Here is a 20,266-nt window from a genome sequence, read left to right on the forward strand (position 1 = left end):
CAACCCAATGCCTTAGGCCGGCTCTAAAGCCCTCTCCCCGTGTCTCAGAGGAGATCCTTTGGGAGTGATGACTGTAGAATCTGTGGATCTCACTCTGTGTCCCTGGACTGTATGCCACGGGATAGGCCCTCAGTAAATAAAAGCAGGAAGTGTGCTTGGTGAGAACACAGTGAGATGTTTCCTCAGCCAAACGAAAGAATTTGGAAGTATCTGTAGTACTGGGTTGATACATGTCTCCCCCAAATTCCTACCCACTTAGAAACTCACAATGTGACCTCACTTGGAAACAGGGTCTTGGGACTTCCCTGGCGGTCCAGTGGTTAGGACTCCGCGCTTCCACTGCAGGGGGCGTGGGTTCCATCCCTGGTTGGAGAATTAAGATCCCACATGCCTCATAGTGTGGCCCCCCAAAAAAGAAAATGAATAGGAAACAGGGTTTTGCAGATGGAATAGATCCGATGGGGTCATGCTGGAGTAGGGTGGGCCCTGAATCGAATGGCGGGTGTCCTTATAGGGACAGGAGTGACCACACAGACACAGAGAAGGCCTTGTGATGACAGAGGCAGAGACTGGGGAGATGCGGGACCAGTTGAGGACCAAGGATGGCCAGGAGCCACCAGAGCTGGAGAAGGCAGCAGGGACCCTGCCCTGAACCTCCAGAATGTCGGGAAGATATTTGCATGTAGGAGGGTGGGAAAGGAGTCCCACGAGAATGGGGGGCCTTCCAGCCCTGGGGACAGTCTAGGGTGAAGGGTGAGCCGTGGTCTCCAGCCCTCCTTCCTCTTTGGCGGCACAATGCCTAATGGGCTTCTGTTGTTGTTGTTGTTGAATATTTATTTATTGGGCTGCACCGGATCTTTGCTGAGGCATGCATGAGGGACCTAGAGCCCCGACGAGGGATCGAACCCGGGCTCCCTGCATTGGGAGCGCAGAGTCTTACCCACTGGACCGCCAGGCAAGTCCCCAGTGGGCCTCTTTGGATGCTGGAGGCCACAGGCGTCCCCTGGGCCTGGCCTCCCACCCAGCAGAGCCAGCTTCCCTCCTGCCATGGGGCCGGGGTCTGCATCTGCACTGTACCCTGCCCAGCCCAGGGGTGACCCTCAAGGTCACTCTCAGGGTACATTCTGTGGGTTTTGCCAAACGTATGTCATCCTGTGTCCAGCAGGATCTTGTCCTACAGAAGTGTCCCTGCCCTAAAAACCTCCCTGTGACCCACCTGTTCATCCTGCTTTCCCCCGCTCCAACCCCTGCAGCCAGTGATCCTTTCACCAGCTCCGTGGTCCTGCCTTTTCCAGAATGTCATCAAATTGGGATCCTACAGCGTGTAGCCTTTGCAGACTGACTTCTTTCCCACCTCTTCCAGCTTCTAGAGGCGCCGCCTCCCTGGCTCGAGGCCCCTCCTGCATCCTCACAGCCGGCGGCGCAGCATCTCCCGTCTCTCTCTGCCTCTGACCCTCCCGCCTCCCTCTTATAAGGACCTTGTGATGACACTGAGGCCCCCGGGGAGTCCAGGGGCCCTAACTTAATCCCACCTGCAAAGTCCCTTCTGCCCCGTGAGGGGACGTGAGCACAGGTTCTGGACGTTAGGATGTGGACATCCTTGGGGTCCTGTGCACTGGCTTGCCTGGTCCAGAGCCTCCTATAAACGCAATCATGCAGGCCATCCTTCTGTGTAAGGCTATTTGTTGACTGTGGACTTGTGAGCCACCCAGGCTGTCCCTGGTGGTGGGTGGTTTGGCCCTCACATGGCTGAGGGGCTTCCGGGGTACGAGTGGCTCGATCCCCTGTTGCTGAATAGGGGACCAAGATGAGATGTTTTCGGTTTTGACTATGGGGAGAAGAGCTGCTCTGACATTCCTTCCAAGACTTTTTGCGGACATGTGTTTTGGTTTCTGTTAGGTAAAAACACTTAGGAGTGGAATCGCCGGGTCAGAGAGCAGGTGTGTGTTCAGTTTTATAGGGAAGCGCAGGAACTTTTCCCAAACTGGCTGTAGCCCTTCACACCCCACCAGTGAGCCCTGGGGGTTCTGGTTGCTCTGTGTCCTCGGCAACGCTCATCTGTTACATTGTAGCCATTCAGGTGGACGTTGGGTGAGGTTTTCTTTTCGTGGTAAAATAGAACATGAAATGTACCATCTTAACCATTTTTAAGTGCACAGCTCGGTGGCATTGAGCACGTTCACATTGTCGGGCAACTGTCCCCACCATCATCGCCAGAGCTTTCCCATCTCCCCAAACTGAAGCTCTGTCCCCATGAAACACTGACTCCCCACCTCCTCCCCCAGCCCCTGGCCCCCACCATCTGCTTCCTGTCTTTGTGGATGTGACTCCTCTGGGGAACCTCATGTGAGTGGAATCAGACAGTATCTGTCCCTTTGTGTCTGGCTCCTCTAAGTACAATGTCCTCAAGGTTCACCCATGTCATAGCATGTGTCAGAATTTACTTCTTTTTTATGGCTGAATAATATATTCCACTGTGTGGATGGACCATGTCTTGTTTACTCGACATCCATGGATGGACACGCTTCTCTTGTGGACCACGGGCTCTAGGCACGCAGGCTTCAGCAGTTGTGGCTTGCGGGCTCTAGAACGCAGGCTCAGTAGTTGTGGCGCACGGGCTTAGTTGCTCCGCGGCATGTGGGATCTTCCCGGACCAGGGCTCGAACCTGTGTCCCCTGCATTGGCAGGCGGATTCTTAACCACTGCGCCACCAGGGAAGCCCTAATCTTTTTTTTTTTTAAAGTTTTTATTTTATATTGGAGTATAGTTGATTGGCAAAGTTGTGTTAGTTTCAGGGGTACAGCAGAACGGCTTTCTAATCTTATACTTATTTTTCCAGGAGAAAAAAAATTTTTTTCAGCTTCATATATATATTTTTTCAGATTATTTTCCATTCTGATTTATTATAAGATATTGAATAGAGTTCCCTGTGCGATACAGTAAATCCTTGTTGCTTACCTATTTTATGTAGTTTGTGTCTGTTAATCCCATACTCCTAATTTATCCCTCCCCCCTCCTTTCCCTAATCTTATACATTTGATACATAGGGGACAATTTTTAATGCAGCTGAATCTATAAATGTTTTATTATTTTTTAAAAAAATAAACAGTGATACATCCATGTCTCCCTCCCTCCCTCTCTTTCTTTCTGCGCAGACGGCACGTAGGATCTTAGCTTATACAGAGAAAGTTCTCCGCTCAGGGGCCAGAATCCCCCACTTACAGATCCATTACTAAAGATTTACCTCTTCGTGGTGTGCTATGGGGCAGGGCCAAGATTCCCTCCACTTTTTCCTGTGAGTCTGGTGGTCGAGGGTGGTCTCTGGGTGACGCAGAGCAGGAAGGGGCAAGATTAAGATCTTCACAGGTTCCAAGCTCTCGGAGGAGCGTGGCGCTTTCCCACGGCCCTCCAAACCGTGGGACCCACGGCTTACACGCGTGGAGATCCTCAGATAGCTTCCCCCGAAATTCTCCCACTGTAGATCAGAAGCTGAAGCTCCCTCGTCTGTGCTGCTGCCTGAAGCCCGGTTCTATCCACGCTGCCTCTGGTTCTATCCACTCTGCCTCTTCCCGGGGCAGCTGGGTCAGTGGGGGGTGGAGGGGAAGCCGTCCCGCCGGAGCCAAGACCCCGCCCTGTCTTCCCCCACCCCCCCCCCACCGCACGCAGCGGCCAGGGAGCCAAGGAAGGGTCGGAGCCGGGAGGAAAGGAACAGTGAGACTTTTTATTGTGCATTAATTCACTTGGTATTAACAATTCCACACAATATTCAAACACTGCAGGAAAGTGGGTGTGGCACACCTGGAAGTTTTTAAAAATCAGAAATAAAAAGCACTGGACATCCAAACGCAGATGGGGTAGAACCCACTAGAACCACGGATTGCTTTCTGAGAACCGGGAACCGGTCTTTACAATGTTTGGCAATGGTCTCTGAGGACAGAAGGAAACGGGGCGGGGAGGGGAGCGGGGGAGTGGTGTCGACATATGGCTTCTTTTCAAGGCGCCCCGCGGCAGGTTCTTGAAGGACAAGCGACCTGTGGTGGCCTCACCGTGGCCCGGAAACTGCCCCCGGTCACTCATGCTTGGGGCGGTGGTCCGATGGCCTCTTCCTGCCCGCCCCGGGCTCGAGATGGATGAGCTGCCTGGAGGCCCAGCGACGACAGGACAGGGTGGCCGGGACATCAAAGGGAGAAAGAGCACCTTCTGCGTCCCCATCCGTCCAAGGGGGCTGGAGGTCACAACCGAGTCACTTAATTCTTGGCCTGGGGGGTGACTTTTAGGGAGGATGGGGGAGGGGCCGGGCCGGGCCAGGCCCACAGGAAACACTGCAGGCTGCAGACAGAAACCCCGCGTCGCCCAGGGCTGCCTTTTTTGGGTGCCTGTGTCCTTAATTCCCCCCCGGGATGTGGTTGCAAGGCGCCGGTTTCCCCCGAGGCCCGCGCTGCCACTGCCGGCTCCCGGCCTCGCGGGGCACTTACAGTCTCCCAACGCCCTGAAAACCATGGTTTCACACTGACACTTGCACCAGGAGAGCACAAGCTTGTGTGATGCTTCAGGCCTATGCTGGGGACCCTGATGTTGAAGAAGAAAAAAAAAGGAGAAGAGCGCTTTTTCCTCCGCTGGAAAGAAACCCACGGTGGGGCTTTTGCCCACTGCCACCTCCCTGCGCTCCGAGGCTGCGGGCACCTGGGGAGGCAGCGGGGCAGGTGTGGCCATGGGGCGGGGCTGGGGGACGGTGGTCCTCCCCCTCTCTGGGCCTCAGTTTACCCAGACCGCTGGGTCCCTGGGGTCTTGACTCGGGGGCCTCTGGCCCGGTGCGATTTTGCTTCAGGGCTTGTGGGGGTGGGGTGGGGCGGCCATCGGCCGCCAGCGATGGGGCTGCCAAACTCGGGTCCCTCCACCCCATCGGCCAGGGGTCCTGGGCTTGGCTTCCCACTGGCTTCTCCGGGGTCAGTCGGCGGGGACACGCGGTGGGGATAGACTTGGCACAGCTGGCAGGGCAGGGGCCCGAGAGAGAGGGCAGGCCTGGGCCCGGGGACCTGTGACCTCAGCACCGGGACCCCTTGTCCTCTTCGGGGCCTGGCAGCGGGAGGCTGGGACAGTAGGGGTGCAGGAGGACGGCTGGGTGTGCGCAGACCGAGCTCAGGCTGAAGGGATTAAGGCTTCTGTCACGGACGGAGCAAAGGGTGACCAGTCGGCAGATGGCTGGTGGGCTGTCCTCGCCAGCAGACTCGCTCTGCCAGCTGCCCCTCTGACCCTCGGGCTAAGCCCCGCTGTGCCCTGGCTTCCCCAACCCCCAGCCGTGGGGTGCGCCCGGGGTTTCTGGAACAGGCTTTGTTCTGTCCTGCTGTGCTGCCAGGCGTGGGCAGGCCAGGCGCCCCTGGGCCGCTGGCTGCCTGCGCAGTGTACGGGGGCAGCAGCGTGGGGTGGGGGGCTTTGTGGCTTCCCCCCTCCACCTGCATGGGTGTGGGAGTGGGCTCCCCGAAGCCCCAGGTGCTCCCGGACCGGCCGGAGAGAGCTGGGTGCTGGGGAGAAGCTTGGCCCTGGGTCTGCACCCCGCGGGAGCCGGCCATGGGGGGTGCCGGGCATCCCGCCAGCCTTCGCAGCTGTGCACGGTCTGAGCCCCAGGGGCGCGAGAGGAGCAGAGGCGTCGGGAGAGGAGCTCAAGGCTCCGGGTCCCACCAACCCGCGTGCCTTGTGCCGGCTGCCCAGGGCCCTTCTGCTCGGGGGACCCTGGGATCCTGACTTCCCACCCCGCCCCCGCAGGGCCGCACGGGCAGGTGGGCCACCGGGGATCAGGTGGCCGAAAACAGGTGTGCATCTGACCCGTCCTTCTGCCTCCACCTCTTTAAATGTTTTTGTTGTAACCGAGGAAACAGCAATTGTAAAAGAGCCCCTCAGCCCGCCCTCACCATCAACTATGCGACACCTTACAGGTGCTCCGGGCGGCCGGGTGTGAGCGCAGAGGGGAGTACTGCCAGTGCCTCTCCATTTCTGGGCAAAGGATCCCATCTCCAGGGCCTCTGCAGCTACTTCCAGACAATTTCACACCTATTTTTTTGGCCAGCCGCCCACCCGGCTTGCGGGATCTTAGTTCCCCGGGATCGAAACCGTGCCTCCTGCAGTGGAAGCGCGGAGTCTTAACTACTGGACCACCGGGGAATTCCCTCGCACCATTTTATACCCCGAAGCACCAGGGGGCCCCGGGCTGGCCTCCCCAGGCTGCATTTCTGTCTGAAAAATGGCCATGGAGATGCAGAAAGTGGAAAAAAAACAGAACAAAACACGGAAGAGCCAAATATGACCATAGCCTCTAACTGCCCACGCTGATGTCTCGTGCTGAAAACTAACGAAAACACAGCTGGTCGTTGCAGTGACCAGAGCCATGGGCTGAAAATCCGTTTCTGGGATGGGCGGGGTCCCCAGGAAAGGGAGGGGGCCTCAGCATGGCTGTCGGATGACACATGCCACACAAAAGCCACACAGCTGGGTGACCCTGGGTGACAGGGGTGCGTTTCACAGGCAAAGCCCCCCTCCCGGCCCCTGAAATCCAAGTCACACAACCCAGCTTAGCTACAAGTTCAGCCAATGACACCCGATTTTAGCGGTACGGAATTACGAGGTTTTAAATGAAAAGGAGAAAGATTTCTGAAAAAAGTTCGTTATGTCCCTCCTCCCAACTCCACCCACTTTTTGTCCACTTCACACACCCTGGCCAAAGGCATCACATCATCAACCTGGCTGAAGTCCTCACAAATGGCCAACCGTGTGAGACTCGCCACCCGGCCGGGTGAGCCACGCCAGCGGCTAATTCACCCACCTCCTTCCCGTCTCCCCGCCCAGCTCGGCTCTAGACCATGACTCAAACGGCAAGGCCGTTTTCAAAAATCGTTACCGCGTTGCCTGGGCATTTCAGCTATTTCCCATGAGAAGTGGTGGTGGAGCCCGGCCCCTGACAGGGCTGCGATATGGGGTCTGAAAATCCATCTGAACCCAGAGGATACATTTTACCCCACCTGGGTGACGGCAACTTTTTGCATTTCTTTTGGAATGAAGAGTTTTGCTTGACTGTGTACTGAATGATGCCTTGGCCGGGGTGGGGGGGGCGGGGGTCAGGGAGGAGCTGAGGGAAGATAGAGCTATAGGATAATACAAGGCTTCTTGTCCTTAAAGGGGTTCTCCGAGGCGGGGACTCCCACCAGCAGGGGGTCGTTCCGGGCGTGCTGCTCACAATAGCTCATGAGTTCGGAGGAGGCTTTGGAGACCTGTGTGTGGGCACAAGGACAAGAGAGGAAAGATAAGAAGCGCCGTGCCCACGGCAGCACAAAGGTGGAGATAACCCCAGTGCCCGTCACCTGAAGACACACACCGTGTCCCTCCACACACGGGAGCATCTCTCAGCCACGAAAAGGAGAGAAGCACGGACACTCGCTACCACGTGGATGGACCCCGAGAACACGATGCTCAGTGAGAGAAGCCAGACGCAGAAGGACCCACAGGGTGTGATTCCATTGATGGGAAACGTCCAGAACAGGCAGATGCACAGACACCGAGGGCAGTTGTCAGGGGCTGGGGAGTGACTGCTCATGGGGATGGGCCTCCTTCTGGGGTGATGGAATATTCTGGAATTAGGCAGTGGTGCATCAGGTTGCACAACAATGTCAACGTACTCAGTATCACTAATGGTAAATTTTATGTCACGTATATGTATTTTACCGGAAATTTAAGATTGAATAAGCAGAAGAACTGAACCTTCTCCAGAGGGGGTTGTGTGGAGTTTGAAGGGAAGGGTCAGGGGAGGAATCAGTCGAAGAAAGGACCTGACGGGCAGAACCCTGCAGGTACATCGCCCGAGAGGCGGGACAAGGCCTTCGGCATTTGATTCTTGTGCTGTGTGAGCTGTCGCGGTGTCGGTGGCCATAGTGAGGGGGCTGACACTTAGGACCCCCTGCGTCAGGGTCCCCAAAAGAGGAGGGAGGAGATGCAGGGAGGGCCCACCGCAGCCCTGGGGAAGCTGGCGTGGGTAAAGTGGTGCCTAGTGTCCGGGGGGTGCCCCACCCTGCTGGCAGCACCGCGGCTGCGTTGTGGGACCTGGGGGGCTCCTCGAGTCCCGGGTGCATCTCTGCGGCCTTGACCCCTCAGCAGTCCCCTTCCCACCCGGAAGAGCGGCGGGCAGGGAAAGTTTGCGGAGGGTCTTCTGCGCCCCAGAGCTGTGGCCCCGGGCGCCAGGGCCCCAGGCTCGGATTCCACTGCTCCGCCTGGAAGACAAGCCCCCGGGGGCCCCTGGATGCTGCGCGCCCTCCGCCTTGCCTCGCCGGCCTCTCACTCAGGCCGGCCCTGCGCTCCCAGTCGCCGTCTTGGGGCCTCAAAACCTCAGGCGGGACGGGAGGGAGACCGGTCACGCCCGACTCTGCTCCTCCCCACGTTCAAAGGCCGCCCGCGGGGGGAGCCCTCCCGACATCAAACGGGCGGGTGAGTCAGCGGCCTCCTGAGTCAGCGGCCTCCGCCAGGGCCGGGGCTGGCTCGGCGCTGAGAGGAAACCACTTCAACCGGGGCTGCTCTGCCTTCAGCCCCAAGGAATGCTTTGAATGCTCAGAGTCCTGGAACATTCAGACGCCTCGTGGGAGGCGCCCCCCACGACACCACCCGGGGGGTGCTGCAGCCTCCTTCCCACCTGGCTGGGCTGGAGGTGCAAGGCGACGACAGGGGTTGGCCCCATGGCCACACGGGGTCCCGTGTCCGCACTGCCGGGCCCTCCGTTCCTAACCCGCGACCAGCAGTGACTGGGGGATGACCGTGCTGAGGGAAGCAAGGCCTGAGCAGATGCGTGGAGTAACGGCTGATTCTCTGTGTCCGCTTAGCTAGGCCAGGTACCTGGGCGTGTGGCCAAATGCCAGCCTAGATGTCTCTACGAAGGTCTTTTTAAGGTGAGATTAACACTTAAATCGATGGACTTTGAGGAAAACTGGTGACGCTCCATAATGTGGGTGGGCCGCATCTAATCAGTTGAAGGCCTTCAGAGGAAAGACTGAGGTCCCTCGAAGAGGAAGGAATTCTGCCTCCCGACGGCCTTCAGACTCAAGTTGCATCAGCTCTTCCCTGGGTCTCCAGCCTGTGGTTCAGCCCTGCCACCCTGAGACCTGCCAGCCCCACGACTGCGTGAGCCAATGCCTTAAACTACCTCTCATGCTCCCTCTCTGTCTCTAACATATAGTCATATATCCCTGACTAATCCAGTGGGTAGCTAGAGCACGGCTAATGTGGAAGCATAAATGACCCGTGTCTTCCCTGGATGGAGACTCCCTGGTCCTCACCCAGCCACCCACCCATTCCTGTCTGGGGCAGGAATCAGCTTCTCGGAGGTGGCTCACCGTCCTTTGCAAAGTGGACATGGGTTTGGTGAGAAGGTGATTTCGAACAGTGTCAGACAGCTTTCTCGTGTGGGAGGCCATGACTGGCCCGTTGGTCTATATCCTTTGAAAGTCCTGGATGTCATCCTGATGTCCACTCGTGGACTTAAGATTCAGCTATATAAACAAATACGGTCCCTCCACACACGGGAGCATCAGTCAGCCATGCAAAGGAGTGAAGCCCTGACACTCACTACAACGTGGATGGACCTTGAGGATATGATGCTCAGTGAGAGAAGCCTGACACAGAAGGACCCACAGTGTGATTCCATTGATGGGAAACGTCCAGAACAGGCAAATCTACAGACAGACAGTTGGTTCCTGGTTGTCAGGGGCTGGGGAGGGGATGTGGGGTGATTGCTAATGGGGACGGGCTTCTTTTTGGGGGTGATGGAATGTGCTGGAATTAGTCATGATGGTTGCACATTTTGAGTTCACCAAATGCCACTGAATCGCGCACTTTAAAAACAGTTAACTTTATGCAAATTAAAAAAAAGAAAAAAAGCCCGCAGAGCTGACTGCCCGATTACGCACTATCTTATTTTGCTTTGCACGTTCCTGGTCCCTGATGGGTTAAGCGTTTGCTAGGAGGAGCTGCTTGTCCTTTTTCTCTTTTTAGCTAAAAACCAAACATGCTTATTTCAAAAAATGCAATCAACGCAGAAGTGGCGAAAGTAAACAGGGAAAGGCCCTGTGTCCTCTCTTCCCTGGGGCCAGGCCTCTGACTTCTCTTTGCATCTGTCACAACAGGGGAGCTGGACAGAGCTCTGAGGATGAGGGGATAGAAGAGAAAGTGACTGTCTCACGCTGACCCTTTTGGAGGGGCCTGATTTGGCCTTCTCTGGGGCCGTCCAGGGACGGACCCCAAGGGCTGGGGCAGGCTCACAGCAGCACTCGAGGCCTGCCTCTGGTCCCACTCTGTTTACAAAGCATGCTGGCACATCAATCGTCACAACAACCCATGAGGTAGGTTTACATCAGCTGCGTCTTTCTGCTGAGAAAACTGAGGCTCAGAGAGGTCGAGTGGCCCAAGGTCACACAGCGAGAGGCAGAGCCGAGTGCAAACCCCTACCGTCCTGCTAGCCTCCGTGCCCACCGTTTGCTGAGGGCGCGCCCGGGGGTCTCTCTCCCCTGCTCACCTTGATGCGCTCGATCCCGGCTTCGATGCGGAGCTGTTCCACGAGCTTCCGAGCCTGGGCTATGTTGTTAGTGGCTGACATTGTCTGCCATCAGCTCTGGGCCTCTGTCGTCCAGAGAGCTGTGGGGAGAAGCAGACAGATGTGAGCTGGCTCGTGACGCCCCAGGACTGCAGGTGGAGGACGTCGAGGAGGGATGCCCCACTTCCGGAAACCTCAGGGGGCTCTGAATCCCCGCCACCCTGCAGCCATGACGCCTGTGCCCCTGGGTCACAGTGAGAGGCCCGGCCAAGCACATCTTCTCCTACAGTCCCCTCCTGCGGCTGGTCGGGGGTAAGTGCTCACTGGACATGACCACTGAGGGTCCCAGGAGAGCTCGCAAAACCATTGCATCGGCTCCTGGTTGGCTCAGAACGAGGGGAGTTTTCTCTGATTCCTGCTCCTGCATTGGGTCCCCTCCCCCCATACTGTTGGCACTGGGGCCGATCATTCTCTCTTGGGGGCCGTCCTGGGCCCTGTGGGGTGTCGAGCAGCCTCCCCGGCCCCCACCCACCTGATACCAGGAGCACCCCCAGTGTGACAACCACAGATGTCCCCAGACATGACCCAGTGTCCTCTGGGGGCAGAGTCGCCCAGGGGCGAGACCCCTGGCTCTGGACCAAGGCAGATCACGTGGGAAGCCTGCACCCATGGGTCCTGGGTACCCCACCCCTTCTCTGCAGGGCCTGGGCCTGTTTCCCTCCTTCATTTGGTCAATTGTCCAGCACATTAAAATTTAATTACATTTAAAATGTTGCGATGCCCATAGATTCACATGCATTTGTAGAAAACAGTAGAGACAGCCCGTGCGCCCGCTGCCTGGTTTCCCCCAGCGGCGGCATCTTGCAAAGCTGTAGTGACGTCATAACCAGGATGCTGACCTTGACACAGGGGAGATGGGGGGCACTTCCACCCCTAGGGTCCTCATGCCTCCCTCAGGGGCCACGGCAGGTGGCCAGGCCATGGCTATTGTTCACCTTTTAAACTTTAGTACCATGGCCTTGAGAATGCTGTTTATTTATTTCTTTATTTTAGGTTGCAATAGGCTATAACTTAGTTTATTATGAATAAAATGTATAGCGCATGATACGTTTCTACCCCACAAATTCACTGTTAGAAGAATCCCAACACGACAGAGCTTAGACTTGGCAAGAACGATGCAATAGACAGAGTGAGGCCACTTGAACAGGAAATGGCTCGTGTAAGTAAAATTAACACAAACATCTTCTAGGTATGATTTGGTCTATAACTGGGCAGGATTAAGACAAATGCCATTCAACTTCGGTTAAAAAGTCAAAGTTTCACTGTTGTTCAAATAAAAAGTCAAAGCACGCAATGTAGGAAAAAAAATGATAAAACCATCTTAACCTGACTTACATCCATATTCAATTAATGATGAGAATGCGATTTATTTATTTTTTCAATATTTATTTATTTGGCTGCGCCGGGTCTTAGTTGAGGCATGTGAGATCTAGTTCCCCGACCAGGGATTGAACCTGGGCCCTCTGCGTTGGGAACGCAGAGTCTTAGCTACTGGACCACCAGGGAAGTCCGGAGAATGCTGTTTAAATGGAACCACTCGGTAAGGAGCCTTTCGGAATTGGCTGTTTTTTCCCACTCGACCTAATTGTCTGGAGATCCACCCCTGCGGCTGTGCTTATCCACAGTTCATTCCTTTGCAGTAAAGGACCACGGTGTGGAGGTGCCCCGCAACCCTTTGCCTGTCCGAGAACAGCTGGGCTGGCTCCCGGTTCTGGCTGTGTCGGCAACAAAGCTGCCACAGGCGTCCGTGTGCAGGCTTCTGCGTGAATATAAGCCTTTATTTCTCAGAGATAAATGCTGAGGAGTGCGACTGCTTGTTTAATTTTTTAAGAGAACACCGGCCTGCTTTCCAGAGTGGCTACGCAATTCTACATTCCCACCAGCCATGTACGAGTGATGTAAATTTATTTTTTATAATTCAGTTATGCACAATTTTTCTGTCCCTTAAGGTGGTGAAAATTCTACTTTTTCCATCCAATCTACATTTAGTGAGCCCTGGGACACTGGTTCTCAACTGGGGCCATCCTGCCCCCAGGGGACACTTGCTGATGCCCGGGGACATTTGTGGTTTTCAACCACAGTTGTTGCTCAACACCCCCCAACCCCAGTGCCCAGGGCGGCCCCCCACAGAGGACGGCCCAGCCCCAAATGATGATAACGCCAAGGCTGAGAAATCGAGTCTGATCCCTGGTCACACTGGACACCAGGATAAATCCCCGATGGTCAGCTGGTGTAAACCAGGGGGGCCCCCAGCATCTGAGAGTCACCTCCTCCTCTCCTTCCCACTCAGGTGTGGACTTAAATGTGTGCAGCATCCAGGACCTCAGAGGTCACATTGCCCTGGCGGCGCCCATGGAATCCGTAACCCAGGGGTTTCACCTGGGGAGATCCTGTCCTCAGGGGACACTGGGCGACACATGGGGACGTCTGTGGTCATCACGACAGGGAGAGGGGCTCCTGGCATTGAGATGGGATCAGAGAACGACCTGGCCCCAGTGTGCGCGTGGCCCGGGTTGAAGACGCTCCCAGTGTGTCCACGCAGTGTTCGTTCAGGATGGTGGGGTGCAGAGCCCAAGCTCAGGAGTCCTGGGGAGCCGCCCGACTGGGCTGGCTTTTACCCAGGCCTTTCAGTAGCACCATGTGCTTCTGTCATCATACATTGTACCTCTGTCTGTTTCCCAGAGGGGCGGCTGCAGAAAAGTAAAGGCAGAGTTCAGGTTCTCAAAAAATTTCCCTTTCGGAAATAAACAGGAACAGACCGCGGACGTGCACGTCTTGGATGGCCCTCCAGGGGATCGCGCGGAGTGAGGCGGCCAGTCCCCAGAGCCACATGCTGTGCGGTTCCATGTACAGAACAGCCCTGAGACCACAGGGTCGTGGAGATGGACGAAAGGCTTGTGGTTGCAGGGGGGCGGCGGCCTGGGGAGGGGTCTGGGTGGACAGGCGGACACCGGGTCCTCATGCTGTGTGAAGTGCTGGAGATCTAGACTGTGTGTGTGGGGTTCACGTGTCTGCACAGGGGATAAACTTGCAAAGATCCTAATACACACACACAAGTAAAACTGCAGGAATCTGTGTTCGGTAGGTGAGGCAGGGACTTTCTCTCTGCGATCTGGTACGACTGCGTGTGAACCTACAGTGATCTCCATCCAAGTTCCATTAAAAAAAAAAAATCCCTTCCACACTACTGGCTGCCTGCCTTCCCGCCAGACACCCAGGCCCCTTTCTGGGTCAGAAAAGGCCCGAATGTGCCTGCTCTGGGCATACAGGGCCCACATGTGGGCTTCCAGAGGGCTCTGATTCAGCAGAGAGCTTCACAGCGGCCACAAAACATCCAATTCAGGGAAAACCGCCCTTGGTTCGACTTAAAAATACCTAAATTACTCAGCACTAAATATAGATGCTGACAGAGAACAAATGGGGTGGCTTCACAGCATGTTTTCCTTGGAAGGCCGGGGAGTCCTGCTCAGCACCCACACTCAGAGTGTCCACCAGGACCCTAGGAGGCCCGGCTACCCCGTGGGGCACCCCAAACCATGGCCTCCCTCGTCAGCTCTAAGCCCCTCGGTGCTGCTGGCTTTCTGTTCCGGGCACGATGCCCTGAGAGGCTCCCTCCAGGCTGGGTTATAACCTGGACCCCCCGGGACGGCCGGAGTGGGCTGCATTGGGGGGTGTGTGTGCTTGTGTGTGTGCATGCACGTGTGTGTGTGCATTTGTTTACATGTATGTGCGTGTGTGAGCCTGCATGCATGTGCATGCACGTGTGTCAGTTTGTATCTATGTGTGTGCACGTGTGTGTGTGCATGAGCAGCTGAGACCAGACGTAGTTGCATCACGGCAGCCCAGACAGCAGACCGACGTCCTGGTCCTGGCGGTGTCACGGTCAGTCACTGCCTCACCGCGTGCCCCCCGGGGTTAGGTCACCTCTCGCAGGACAGGCAGTGGCCGTGAGTCAGCCCGGGAACATTCCTCACCAGCTGCCTCCCTGCCAGAGACACGTGATGGCTCCAGGCACCAGACCTGGCCAGTCCTGCCTGGCCCGTGGAGCCTTGGAAGGCCCTGGAAGCCGGGCAGGGCCTTGGGAAGCAGGAGGGAGGGGTTAGGCGGTTGGGGCTGCAGGTAGCGGTCAGATTCCGCCTGGGGAGTGGCCGGTTCTAGCGTGGCAAGGCTGGGGGCATGACCTGGGGTGAGGTTTGCCTAAAAATAGAAACTTAACAGACGACAGCAGGCCCTGGCTGGCCTCCCAGTAAAGGGCTAGGAAGTCACCAGGGTCAGGCTGGATCCCACAGAAGCATCGCGGGTGCGTGGCTGCAAGGCAAGGACCGTGAAGGCCCTGAGCACGCCAGGACGCATTGTGAGGCTGCGCTGATTACAGAGGGAGGGTCATCACCGGAGTGTTACAGACCTGAGCCCAGATGCCAGGCTCAAATGCACATGAGGATTAAACACAACTGGGGGAGGGTGGTGTTTCTCGATGGCGAGCTGGGGGATGGCAGGATGGGGGACACCGAGTTAGAACAGGGTCCCTCCCCCAAGGCCCTGCTGACACTGGGACCATGTCACTCTCTGTGGGGGGCCGTCCCGGGCGCTGCGGGGTGCAGAGCAGCCACCCTGGACCCACCCACTCGATGCCAGGAGGCCCCCAGTCGTGACAGCCACAGACGTCCCCAGACATGGCCCCGTGTGGCCCAGGGGCAGAGCCACCTCCCCCGGGATTGGAGGGGGGAAACCTCTGGATTATATTAGGCCTCATTTTCCCAACCAAAGAGATTCCATATAAAAAGTCATAGAATGGGTACTTCCCTGGTGGTCCAGCGGTTGAGACTCTGCGCTTCCACTGCAGGGGGCGCAGGTTCAATCCCTGGTTGGGGAACTAAGATCCCACATGCCGTGCGGCGTGACCACAAAGTAAAAAAACAAAACAAAACAAGTCATAGGATGAAAAAGAAGATATACACAGATTACTGAAAATGTATAGAATGTTGATTTTCTGTTCCAGAGAAGTTACCCCCTAGCAACTGAAGCAACAGAACGAGTGGAGATTAACAGCTAGGATTGTATAAAACTATTCAGAACTTCTTCACGGCAAACCTATAAAACTAAAACCCAAGACCAGCGACCTAGGAAGAACCATGGCAACGATACACTGGAAAGTGACCTCTTTGTCATGTTAATAATACCTTAGCTGGGTATTTTATATCGGGAGAGGACTCACTCGAGGAATTCATGTGGAAAGTAATTTAACCGGTAAAACACAAAGTGATGGGGAGGGTGGGAGGGAGGGAGACGCAACAGGGAAGACATATGGGAACATATGTTTATGTATGACTGATTCACTTTGTTATAAAGCAGAAACTAACACACCATTGTAAAGCAATTATACCCCAATAAAGATGTTAAAAAAAAAAAAAAAACACAAAGTGAACAAAGCGTGGCCTCATTAGCAATTGACGAAAGTAGGTTGGAGGGATCATGGGCTGCCAGCACTTCATTCACCCAGGACACCAGGAAGGCTGCAGGAAGAGCGACACCTGACGCAGGTAGGGATATGCTCGTCCCCGACTCTCTGGTATTGTTGGCCCATCTCAGCCTCGTAAACTGGACATCAGGAGCTTACAAGGCTGTCCTCTCAAATCCCTTGCTGGGGCATTTATCCCGAGGGAACAAAAATCAAAAGAAATAAAGAGCTATATATAGAAAGGTGTTTACAACGGTGTTATTTATAATAGTGAGAAATTGAATGAAACCATGTGTCCTGCAACAGGGGAATGGCTAATTCAGTGGGGTGTTTTCCTAGTGGAGCAACTGTTATAAATGGTACCCAAAGATGGGGAGCCCAGAGGAGGTGTTTCATGAAAAAACAGAGAGATGGATAAAGTGGGGATGTGTGGCTACTTACCACTGTATTAAAACATACGTGGATAAAGGCAGAAAGGGAACCTCAAATTGACAGTCTGGTTAATAACTGTTTTTATGATTTCCTTTAATGAAGTGGTTTCCATTAAGGTACAACTTGCATCCAGTAAAATCCGTGCTTTGGGGCATGCAGTCGATGAGAACTTAGAAATGCACACAGCCCCGTAGCCAATACCAATGGTGAGTAAAGCCGTGGTGAACATTCATGTCCAGGTTTTTGTGGGAACCTAAGTTTCTGTTTCTCCTGGGGAAATGCCTGGGCATGGGATTTCTGGCTCCTAGGACAGGTGTATGTTTAACTTTACAGGTTAAACATTTTCAAACAGTTTCCAAAGTCACTGCAGGGGATACACTTGCAAAGATCCTAATATACACACACAAGTAAAAAACTGCGCTGTTTTGTATTTTGAAATAATCACAGACTGACAGGCAGTTGCAAAAATTGTACAAGGTGCCATGCACCCTTTTCCCCCGATTCCCCCAATGGTGACATCTTATGTGACTGTGGGACAATATCAAACTGGGACACTGCTGCTGGCCCGATGCTCACCGGCCTCAGGTTCTGCCAGCCCTCCCACGACTCATATGTGTGCAGACGGGACGTTTGTCACCACTCACCCCTCCAGGAAGGTCTGGTCTAAATGTCGCCTGTCCTGGCCGCTATCCCTGACTGAGATCCAAGTCCCTTTCTCCTGCATCCCTCACCCAGCCAGGACACCTGCCTGCAGACCTGCCCCCACGCCACCGTGAGCACCCCCATTGACATTTGTGGCTGGATCATTTTCTGGGGCGCCGTCCTGAGCACTGTAGGGGTTTGAGCAGCATCCCTGGCCCCCACCCACTCAATGTCAGGAGCTCCCCCAGTTGTGACAGCCACAGATGTCCCCAGACATCGCCCAGTGTCCCCAGGGGGCAGAATCTAAGGCTTTTGTGGAACTCTCTTATCAGAAGAAACCCAGCAGCTGAAAGAGGTTCATTTAGGCAAAATGCAAAGTTTTTTGGAATTGAAATGGTCCAGTTTGAAGTGAAATGGTACTGAATGGAACAGAAGTTTGTTTCAAAGAGGGTTTAAATTTCTTAGCATCTGAGAATTCCATGGCGGTCCAGTGGTTAGAACTCTGTGCTGTCACTACTGAGGGCGCGGGTTCAATCCCTGGTCAGGGAAACTAAGATCCCTCAAGCTGCTTGGCCTGGCCAGAAAAAAAAAAAAAAAAGAATTTCTTAGCATCCAACAACCTCTGTGGCTGGGAGAAGTCACACGGGGCCAGAGTTTCAGAGTTTCCCTCAAACTCAACCAAGAACACATTTGAAGGAGAAAAGAGCACAGCCCTGGGGGGAGAGAGGGGGAGGCAGAGCCCCTGTGGAAAGTGGCAGACCTGCATTCTGTCCCAGTTCCCAAAGCTGTGTGGTTTGGGGAAAGTTACCTCCCCTCTCTGAGCTCCAGTGAGCTCTGCTCAGTGCTCAGAGTGACACTCCCTCTCGGCGTAGGGCCTGGCCAACCTCCAGGTCCCCAGGTTCCTATGTTGGGGGACGGGGGCCCCAGAGGCTGGCAGCCACGGGGAGGGCCCTCCTTCAGGAACCTGTGGCAACTGCCACATATAAACACAGCTGCGGGGGAGGAGGGACGAGAGACGAGGTGCCTGGACCTCCTCTGCACAGTGAGTGCGCACTGGCCGGTTTGCTGGAAGCTACTAGGAAATCTCCCTGCCCTCGGACTTTGCTGGCCCCGCAGTGGCCACACCACTCATCTGCCCAGGGGCCGGGTAGGGCAGGGCGTCACAAAGCCCACCTGGCCTGGGGGAAAGCGGGGCAGATCTGAAGTGGACTGTATTAAAACTAGGAGTGGAGGGACTTCCCTAGTGGAGTGGTGGTTAAGAATTCGCCTGCCAATGCAGGGGACACGGGTTTGAGCCCTGGTCTGGGAAGATACCACGTGCCGAGGAGCAACTAAGCCCGTGCACCACAACTACTGAGCCTGTGCTCTAGAGCCCGCGAGCCACAACTACTGAGCCCACGTGCCACAACTACCAAGCCCGCAAGTCACAACTACTGAAGCCGGCATGCCTAGAGCCCGTGCTCTTCAACAAGAGAAGCCACTGCAATGAGAAGCCCGCACATCACAACGAAGAGTAGCCCCCGCTCACCACAGCTAGAGAAAGCCCATGCACAGCAACAAAGACCCAACACAGGCAAAAATACATAAATAAATAACTTAATTTAAAAAAAAAAAAGCTGAGCATGGATCCTCTTCTGTCGTTCTGTGGCTCTAAGATCACGCTGATCTACTGATACATTCATGGCCTCCTCCTCAGCCACCTGGACTTTGCACTAAAACCTCTATCTGGGGCTCCCCTGGTGGCGCAGTGGTGGAGAATCCACCTGCCAGTGCAGGGGACACGGGTTTGAGCCCTGGTCTGGGAGGATCCCACGTGCCGCGGAGCAGCTGAGCCCGTGCACCACGGCTGCTGAGCCCGCGTGCCTGGAGCCTGTGCTCTGCAGCGGAAGGCGCCACCGCAATGAGAAGTCCACGCACCCCAACGCGGAGTGGCCCCCGCTCGCCACAGCTGGAGAGGGCCTGCACGCATCAACGAAGACCCAGCGCAGCCAAAAATAAATAAATAAATAAAAAACAAAACAACAACCAAAAAACCCTCTATCTGCAGATTTCACTCCAATGACGGTGGGCCAGCTCGTGTGGACGCTCTCCTGACGAGGGCAACTAGCAAAGCTTCATGGAATAGAGAAGCTTGAAGGGACTGGAGGACTGGAGGACTTCACTATTAAGATAGTGAAGATTTCCATCCAGGATCTGGGGAGGATGGAAACCCAGGAGTCTGGCTTTGGGGCTGCTTTTTACTGGGGTGGAGGGTTTGCTAAGAGGCCAAGTGGCTATTGCCCTCACAAGGCTAGGGGCTCAGAGGTTGAGATCCGGGGCCTCCTAAGGGGAGAGAGATTGGGGAACTCCTCCTTGGTATGAGCTAGGACAAAAGAGTCCTGCCTTCTAAGAAAAGGGTCCACAGGAAGCAGACAGGCCCTCACAGTGACTGTAGCTGAGTTCTGAATAACCTCAGTTCCCGATACTGGATTGAGGTGAACTTAGATTGCTAGCAGCCCTAGATGCTGGACAGAAGTAAAAATGAACCCTTTCTGGTGGAAAACAACATCATCTTAGGCTTCAAATTATTTCTACAAACAAGTCAGCAGTCACAATGTCTAGCACACAATCAGAAATGACCAGGCACAGAAGAAGACAGGACCACATGAACAAAAATCAGCAGAAATAACAGACTATACAAACAGGCTCCCAGGGGTTCGATACACTGGAATTGACAGACTTTAAAATAACTATATTGGGCTTCCCTGGTGGCGCAGTGGTTGAGAGTCCGCCTGCCGATGCATGGGACATGGGTTCGTGCCCTGGTCCGGGAAGATCCCACATACCGTGGAGCAGCTGGGTCCGTGAGCCATGGCCGCTGAGCCTGCGCGTCCGGAGCCTGTGCTCCGCAACAGGAGAGGCCACAACAGTGAGAGGCCCGCGTACCGCAAAAAAAAAAAACAACAAAAAAAAACTATATTAATTATGGTAAATATGTGAGGTTGGAATTTTGGCAGCGAATTGGAAACTAAAGAAAAAGACTGAACGGATGTGTGGAAACTGACAATATCTGAAACGAACACAATGGAAGAAGCAGTATCATTAAAGGTAACTAAAGAGAAAATTAGTGA

The 20,266-nt window shown here is 55.0% G+C and overlaps 1 protein-coding gene across 1 annotated transcript in view; it reads right to left on the reverse strand.

Annotated features, from left to right (window-relative positions):
• Positions 1 to 3,701: 3,701 nt before the first annotated feature.
• GNG7 (G protein subunit gamma 7) overlaps positions 3,702 to 20,266 on the reverse strand; it is a 154,524-nt gene continuing 137,959 nt past the window's right edge. The window contains exons 4-5 of the mRNA XM_027086008.1: positions 10,547 to 10,665; positions 3,702 to 7,262 (exon numbers count right to left, since the gene is read on the reverse strand). Coding sequence (XP_026941809.1) covers positions 7,137 to 7,262; positions 10,547 to 10,627 — 207 coding nt within the window. The 5' untranslated portion in view covers positions 10,628 to 10,665 and the 3' untranslated portion in view covers positions 3,702 to 7,136. The remainder of the gene's footprint in view (positions 7,263 to 10,546; positions 10,666 to 20,266) is intronic.

Source organism: Aethalodelphis obliquidens, unplaced genomic scaffold (genome assembly GCF_003676395.1).
Source record: "Aethalodelphis obliquidens isolate GAN/ISIS:26980383/991018 unplaced genomic scaffold, ASM367639v1 scaffold53, whole genome shotgun sequence".
In the NCBI taxonomy this organism is placed as follows: Eukaryota; Metazoa; Chordata; class Mammalia; order Artiodactyla; family Delphinidae; genus Aethalodelphis; species Aethalodelphis obliquidens.